Source organism: Mirounga leonina, unplaced genomic scaffold (assembly GCF_011800145.1).
Source record: "Mirounga leonina isolate KUSES-001 unplaced genomic scaffold, KU_Mleo_1.0 Mir_151, whole genome shotgun sequence".
NCBI classification, from domain to species: Eukaryota; Metazoa; Chordata; class Mammalia; order Carnivora; family Phocidae; genus Mirounga; species Mirounga leonina.
The window spans coordinates 13,860,751-13,869,312 of NW_023270377.1; the positions used below are offsets into that span (position 1 = coordinate 13,860,751).

General features: G+C 44.2%; 1 protein-coding gene across 4 annotated transcripts in view; it reads left to right on the top strand.

Annotated features, from left to right (window-relative positions):
- Nucleotides 1-7,007, top strand: part of SERPINE2 (serpin family E member 2) — a 63,197-nt gene extending 56,190 nt beyond the window's left edge. For 3 of the 4 annotated variants that reach the window (XM_035007002.1, XM_035007004.1, XM_035007005.1), the window contains exons 6-9: nt 364-464; nt 2,759-2,845; nt 5,226-5,309; nt 6,250-6,520. In XM_035007002.1, coding sequence (XP_034862893.1) covers nt 364-464; nt 2,759-2,845; nt 5,226-5,309; nt 6,250-6,287 — 310 coding nt within the window. In that variant the 3' untranslated portion in view covers nt 6,288-6,520. Of the gene's footprint in view, nt 1-363; nt 465-2,758; nt 2,846-5,225; nt 5,310-6,249 lie in introns of all 4 variants that reach the window. The other variant, XM_035007001.1, reaches the window with a different exon arrangement.
- Nucleotides 7,008-8,562: the final 1,555 nt, after the last annotated feature.

Below are 8,562 nucleotides of genomic sequence, written 5' to 3' on the forward strand. Positions count from 1 at the left end.
TTAGAAATGGGGAAGAACTGTAGATATTCCAGTCACTGTTGCATATACCCCCCATCCGCGTGAGGGAAAGTGTTTCTGCAGATCTCCCTAAGAATTGGAAAGGGGGGGCCTCTAGCACATGAGGGTGAGGCCACCCTTGTTTGCTGCCACAGTGTACTGCTCATTTTGCCAGCTAAGTGTTTGAGAGATGAGTTGTTCTCTACTTAGATCTTGGAACTACAATTTCAGATACAATGTAGATTGGTGTTCAGAGCATACTTAAAAAGGAATCAGTTTATCAACACTTCCCCACCGGCACTGATTATCTCATTTTACATTGTTTATGGTATAATGATTTTCCCTTATCTTCTCCTTTCCTGCTAGGTTCACAGCCGTAGCACAAACAGACCTGAAGGAGCCTCTGAAAGCTCTTGGCATCACTGAAATGTTTGATCCATCAAAAGCAAATTTTGCAAAAATAACAAGTATGTTCAATTTAAAACTTTGTCTTAAACTTGAAGACTGTGTTACAAACTGGGTCTCTGATTTGTTCAGAAAGAAAAGATCAGGGGTGCTTGGGTGGCTCAGTCCATCAAGCGTCCAGCTCTTGATTTCGACTCAGGTCATGATCTCAGGGTCGTGGGATCGAGCCCCACGTCAGGCACTGCACTTAGTGGGGATTCTATTTACGATTATCGCTCGCTCGCTCTCTCTCTCTCCCCCTCTGCCCCTCCCCTTGCTCTCTCTTTCTCTCTCTCAAATAAATAAATCAGTCTTTAAAATTAAAAAAAAAGGGCGCCTGGGTGGCTCAGTTGGTTAAGCGACTGCCTTTGGCTCAGGTCATGATCCTGGAGTCCCGGGATCGAGTCCCGCGTCGGGCTCCCTGCTCAGCGGGGGGTCTGCTTCTCCCTCTGACCCTCCCCCCTCTCATGCTCTCTCTATCTCAGTCTCTCTCTCAAATAAATAAATAAATTCTTAAAAAAATTAAATTAAATTAAATTAAATTAAATTAAAAAAAAAGAGTGAAAGAAAAGATCAAAATTAGGAGTATGCTGCCCTGAAACTCTCCCAAGATTTAATCTGATTTATCACCAAATGATGCTGTTCATCCTCAGTCATCTAAATTAGCAGAAATCATTCATCCCTATGTTTCACGTGTACATTTCATATGAGGCCCAAGTGACTCTACAGTTAAAGAAGACGTTCGTGTATCGTCGTTATTACTTAACGAATTTAGCTCCTAAGTAGTCTTTCTTTTTTGAACGCAAACTATTCCCCTGTGTTTGAAGAATCAAGATTTTTAAACTCTCAGACACTTGCTTCCATCAAGCAATAGGCATGCACCATATCCAGATATGTATTTTGGCATTTAATGCCCGTTAATCCGAAATAGTATAAATTCAGAGGGCTCTGATTGGAACCTCTCTTTGCCAAAGCATCTAGGACGCAGCTGGTATCCTGTCGCTTCATCTGACAATATATGTACCTTTTCCTAGAGTTATGTTCCTAGTGAATATAACTCAGTTCTTGGCCCTTTTAAGTTGGAGCATAGCAACCTCCTTCCAAAGAAAAGTCATGGCTTAAACATTATTTGTACTCCTTTTGTGTTGTTCCCCCTTGAAGTTCATTGCTGACCTCGATGGCCCGCAGGTAAACACCTGTGTTCCCGTCCTTGGGCTGCACACGACATGCCTGGTGAACTTGCAGCTGTAGGGATATTCTGACGCTCTTTCATTCTTGGATAACCAAACTCATCCCCAGTCCAGCAGCCTGAGCATCACCTGGGAGCTTGTTTGAAGGGCAGAATCATTTTAGCAGGATTCCTCGGCCCAGTGACGTTAGAGAGCAGTGTTTCAACCTGCACGTTCCCCTCCGAGGTTCTCTTCTGTGGTCCACCTCCTACACCGCGGCCACAGGGAGTTCACAGGTGCTCGGAAGGAGGACCAGGTGCCTGAAATTCCCCTGAGATCTTATGCTTTACCTTCCGGTGACTTGCAGCCTACAGACATTCCTCTCATTCCCCATTGGTCATATTAGAGCCCAGCATCTGTGCTGTTGAAAGTCCACTTTTCCCCCTTTGCTTCCAGACCTATGTCCCTCAAGGCTGTCATTAACTTCTGTTTGCATTCTCCTCCAATGCCGTGGCCAGTGGGTATTGCTGGAGTGATAAGGCTTTGCTGAGAAGGGAAGTGAATTCACTAGAAGGTTCCAGGAGGCACAATTGCCGTTCTGAGTCTTGTTCTAAATCCTTCTTACATTCAACAGTCTTCTCACTAATACGGCCTTGAGATGACTGGCTTTTGTTGTGAAAAGCCACTAACCAGCCATATGACCTGAGGGCAGATTTCTTCACCCTCTGGGCCTCAGTTTCCCCCATCCGTAAAGGCCATCTGAAATGGCCTTTCTGGATCTGATATGCTGTCCTTTGCAAATAATGTTACTGCCTTGCTTCTTCTGGAAAACTGGACTTCCTTTTTAAAGCTCTGCTCTTTTTATTTTTTTATACAATGCTGAGTGATCAGAGTTGATAGAGGTACTGACACGTTCAGGGTCGGTGAATCCCTCCTCAGAAGTGATATCGCAGTTCACTTAGCAGAGACTGAAATTCACGGCAGGTGACCGTCACCCTACAGCCTTCAATCACCAGACTGTAAGAGGTCACTTCTCCTGACACCTTTTAAGAACTGGAATTTGCCATGGATTTGAAGTTACTTCCCCAGCCAGATGGATGGCCTGCGTATCAAACAAATGCTGTGTTTGTTTCATTTTCTGGAAACAGGGTCAGAAAACCTGCATGTGTCTCACATCTTGCAGAAAGCAAAAATTGAAGTCAGCGAAGATGGAACCAAAGCTTCAGCAGCAACAAGTAAGAACTGGGTCAGGAGCCAGGACGGGCTGCGGTATAGGGGCATGAGCATGCTGTCGCCCACCCAGCCACTCAGCCAATAGGTAGCGAACCCAGTTCCCCTCACCCCTGCTCAGCACTGTGTGTGGGGTTGCCCCTCAGGTGACAGGGGTGAATTCAGACAGAGTGAGGACCTGCCTCCTCAAGGCTCAGAGTCTGTTTCATTAAGGAAGGCCCCTCAGTGCGAGACATTCCAGGACAAGAGTCGGTAAGCTTTCTCTGTAAAGAGCTCGATAGTGTGTATTTTCTGCTTTGTGGGCGGTACTGTCCCCACTGCAGCTTCTCAGCTCCGCCCCTGTAGCGGGAAAGCCGCATAACTGATAGGGGCCAGTGGGTGTGGCTGTGTGCCAATAAAGCTTTATTTATAAAAGCAGGATCTGACCCCCTCAGACTTGGCCCGAGGGCTGGGGTTTGCTGACGCCTGCCCTCAGAAGGTTAAAGCATATTCTGGCTTCTTCTTGGCAGAAAAGCCCAATCTTCATATTGAAACCTTAAATAATAGCAACTACCAGTAGGAACTAGGCAGGTCAGGTCTATCCGGGACAAAGTGAAGAAGGAGCGAGCAACTGTTGCGTTACAGCAGGATTGCTGGGCCACCTCCTTCGATAAGTAGAACATCCACATCTGCTTTCTCCTCATGGTTTAATAACGAAGGAGAAAATAGAACACTCCTAGATTGGTTTTCGTACCCCCTAATTATCCATCTGAGACTGAGTGGATAGATCTGGCCAAACTCTGAACTCATAAAGGGAATGTCCCAGCTCTGCTTGTACCTGGGTCACATATTTCTGGTCATTAAAAGGTACCATTTATGCTCCAGATAGACACTTTATGGCCTTTCTAGAATAAACGTTTAATTTGTAACCCTTTAAAATAGCATTACAAACAAAAGCCTAGAATACGAGTGCTTCAGATTTTTCAGATGCTTTTGGTGTCTTCTAGGTAATTGTGAGAGCTGAATTTTGCCAGTTATTGACTAATTGTGCCAATTAGTGTTACTGTCGGGACTGGCTCCAGAATTTGCAGGGCGCTGTGCAGAATGTAGCGATGGAGCCCTCATTGAACACTTAATTAAGAATTTGAAGACAGTGGCAGCAGAGCACTGAACCGAGCGAGTGTGGGGCTCTCGTGAGTGTGACTGCCAGGCCACACGCCCAGGAGGCCAGCCCTGCTGGCTCAGTCACCGGGGCTGCTATTATAGCGGGGCCACAGATGGGGTCAGGGGGTGCTTATGCAGGAGAAGTTTATGTCTCATAGTTCTGGAGGCTGGGCGGCCCAGATCAAGGGCTGGTTTCTCCTGAGGCCTTTCTCTGTGGCTTGCCGAGGGCTGCTTTCTCCCTGTGTCCTCACGTGGCCTTTGCGCTGGGCACACACATCCCTCGTGTCTCCCTCTCTTCTTATAAGGACACCAGTCCTGTTGGGTCAGGGCCCCGCCTTCGTGACCTCATTCAAACTGAAATACCTTGGGGGTTAGGTCTTCAACATAGGGATTTTGAGGTGGTACAGTTCAGTCCACAAGACCTGCTAAGTCTTGACTGCTTTCCAATAACCCTGGGTTGAGTGCTTTACCTCAACATAGCTGCAGATGGTTCCTTTGTGACATCAAGCCTAAGTCATTAGTGCTTCCCAGGGTTTGAGGAAGAGAACTGGGCCCTGTGGCAAGAGCGGTGCGGTTGTATCCCCAGCATCCACCCTCCTGCAGGGCCGTGTCACAGGCTTATGAAATTAAAGCCACCGTGAGTAAGCATGGCAGCGTGAGCATGTCTAGGACTGTGGGCTAAGGAAGTTTGCTTTCCGACTCCAGCGTCTGCACCAGCTAGGTTGAACAGCTGCATGGGGTGGTGGGTCCCAGGGAGAGGTCTCCGTGACCATGCAGAGGGGACCCACCAGAGGAAAAGGCACAGACAAAATGGTTGAAAACTAAGCTGGGCCTTGATATACAGGAAGGATTTGGCTAGGCTAAAAGGACCAAGGGGCCTTCATCAGCAAGGCAGATGGTATGAATAAAAAATAGCTAATAATAAGAGTAAATGTGCATTAGGTGTTTGTCAAGTGGCAAACACTTTTCTCAGAGTTTATAATATGTTCTATGTCATTGAATCCTCATAAAAACCCTACGGAGTGAGTACATTTATTAAAGAAGATGGTACCTGTGTAGACTGAATGAGACACGGAATGGAAAGGGCCTGGCCCATGAGAGGGGTTCAGTAAATGGTGGCCATTGGGCCTGTTCTAACCTGGCCAGCCCATGGGACGGGCATTGTGTCCTCTAACTCCAGCATCGAAGATCCTTGCTGGCCTCACGCTGGGTGTACAACACATTTTCTTTTTCTTCCCGTAGCTGCGATTCTAATTGCAAGGTCATCACCTCCCTGGTTTATAGTAGACAGACCTTTTCTATTTTTCATCCGACATAATCCTACAGGTAAGCGGCTCTTCTCTTCCATTGTTCGCTAGCTGTTAGAATTCAGAAAGGTATATGGAATCATAGTTAAATCCAAAATCCAACCTTGCTCCTCTTAATTCATCTCCCTTGTGTCAACGATTGCCAACACTTTGAATAATAGAACCGCCCACCTGGAAGAGATAGGAAAACCATGGCTGTGTTTACAGAGTGTGATGGAATCTTTTAAACACTGATTTTAGGTTTGTTGGTTTGTTTCTTTTTAACATAGAGCTCTGCAGCCCTTTTGGGGATTTTTGACAGCTATTGATCTTTTTGTCCACATTTTTGTAAATGCAGTAGTTAAATTTTATAAGAAATTACCTGTCCTCAACCTCTGTAAGCCCCCTCTATCGTTACTGCCCGAGAATTGTTAATTCGATAGATCTTGGCTCCCTAAGTCATGGGTTCAGAGCTGGCTCTGTCCTTTAGCTTCATCTTTAAAATGTGGATAACAGTAGTTCTTACCGCTCATTATGAAGAATTATGAAGAATAAGTCAGATTGTCTTTGTGGAGAGCTAACTAACACAAGCTTGTTCCTTAACCTTTTGTCTCACCGTATCCTTAATGTCGTAATTTGTGTGCTTCTGCACCAAAGTCCAATATGGAGCCTCAAGCCACACGTGGTTATTTAACCTTAACTTTTAATAACTAAAATGGAATATAACTTAAAAATCAGTTTCTTAGTCAGACTAGCCATGTTTCAAGGGCTCAATGGCCACATGTGACTAGTGGCTACCATATTGGACAATGAAAATATAGAGTGTTTCCATCGCTGCAGAAAGTTCTATAGGATAGTACTGCTTGAGAACAATAGGTTAATCGCAGCCTAGAGACTATCCCTTAAATACGCTTTATTATCTTATTTTAAGAAATGTGTTTATTTATAGAGTTACACCTTGTTTCCTTCTAATTCTGTAGGTGCTGTCTTATTCATGGGGCAGATATACAAACCCTGAAGAGTGTACAAGAGAAACCATGCAAAGCAAAGGCTCCTTTGCAATGAAAACAAGACTCCTTTCCTACATCTTTCATAGTTCTGTTAAATATTTTTGTACATTACTTTCTTTTTCAAAACTAGTTCTTAGGAACAGAGACTCAATGATGCAAGCATTTCTGTTCTGGGACATATATCAAAGGGAAAAGGGCAGGATGGCTGGAACACTGTACTGACAAACGAATAGAAAGGCTTCAAAATGTCTAAAAAATCCTTTAAACTACTGAGCTAACCCTCTTGAGTATTTACTGTCCAGTTCAGGAGTTTTGTTTTGTTTTGTTTACATGTGTGGCATTTCAGAAGAAATTGAATCAGTGTGACGGGGAAAAAATTTTTAAAAAAATTAAAAAAAAAAAACAACGCACCAACACATTTTATGGTAGCTTTTACTTTTTTATGAAAAAAATATTATTGGCCTTTTTAATTCTTTTGTTTGGGTCCCATCCAAAGTCTCGATAGTAAGTATTATTTCGGGGGTAGAAATAGTGAAATCTCTAGCCTCTTTGAGTGTTTTTGTTGTTGTCGTTGTTTTCTATGATGCATGTATTCACTAAAATAAAGTCTAAAAAACGAATGTCTTGCTAGACAAGGTTTGCTGTTGTGCAGTGTGCCTGTCACTGCTGGTCTTTACTCTTTGGATTTGCATTTTTGTATTTTGTACAAAGTAAAAAATAAAGTGTTATGAGTAGTAAAAAAAAAAAAAAAGCCATTTCTCTGTGATTGAAAATACAACAAAAGAAACAGAGCCTTTTTTTTTTTTAATTTTTATTTATTTATTTGACAGAGAGATAGCAAGAGCAGGAACACAAGCAACAGGAGTGGGAGAGGGAGAGCAGGCTTCCCACAGAGCAGGGAGCCCGATGCGGGGCTCGATCCCAGGACCCTGGGATCATGACCTGAGCTGAAGGCAGATGCTTAACGACTGAGCCACCCAGGCGCCCGAAACAGAGCCTTTTAAAAAGACTTTAACTTCTTCTACTAAACCTTTGCACTCGGGCACGCAGCAGAAAACCCACGGCCCCTGGCCTTGTCCTCCTGTTTTCCTCTAACGCTGGCAATCAGACACTGTTCCCTGCTTCACCACCTCTCAGCTTCCAAGTCCCCGCCTAGGAGGAGAGGAGGCTGTGCGGGGCCGATCCCAGCCCTCATATCAGCAGTGGCTCCCTCCCTCGGTGCAGGATTCAGAATGTTCCCAGCCGAGAGTAGGGTTTTATAGCAAGTGCACACGGAAGGTGCTGGGTCCTGAGACACTTTGAACTCGGGAGTGAACAGCGCACGTTACATTTTTGGCGCTCGGCCAGAGTGTTTGTTTCCTGATAGGACAAGATTTTTTGTTTTCTTTTGTTTTTGGAGAACTGCTCACAATTCCAAGGTTACCACTTTTTGTTTGCCTAGTTTGTTGTTGTTTTTGCTTTACTAATTTCCTAACGTTTTGAGTCATTTTCTAATATCAGAATGCTTTAAAATATGTATCAAAACTTAAAAACATTTTTTAAGACCCATGAGCTCGACTCATCATTCTTTATACATTAAAACTTTACATCCAACCCTCCAACAAGTTGCCATTTGTGATGCTTATTTGTCAAGAGGGCTGAGCTTTGCTGTTTGCAACTATTTAAGTACGGGTACTTGGGTTAGCCAAGAGAGAAAGGAAGGGGGCGGGTAATTGCTTTCCTTAATTAAGAGTAAATGCCAGAAATTTATTTTGAAGGGTTTACACAGACTACCTGTACTCTAGCGAACATGCTAGTATAGTTATTAATGCCTTTTAGAGGCAGTTTTACTCATTTTCTGGTTTCTGGTCCCATTCTGTTATATTATTTTTAATAGTTTAAGATAGAAATAGTGTTAGCAGTGATCCAAGAATTATACACTCCATTTATTCATTTGGGTACCTACTGGACACCAGGCATTACGGGGTACAGAGATAAATACGTCCTTTCCCCAACTAAGGTAATCATGAAAGGGAGGGCGTGAATTCTAGCTTGGCCAAATACCTAACCTGTGTAAGTATACTTAAAAGATATGCAAGTAGGACCAAGTGGGCATTAGTCCAAAAAAGAAGCCTAAAAGTGGATACAGGGCCAAGACTAAATCCCTGAGCTCTTGGCTCCAGCAGTTCTCATTCCAGAAAAGACCAGGAGAATTTGCTTTACTTCCCTCCCTACCCCCACCCCGGCAAGTAGGCTCCACACCTAGCGTGGAGCCCAGTGCAGTCCTCAAACTCATGACCCTGA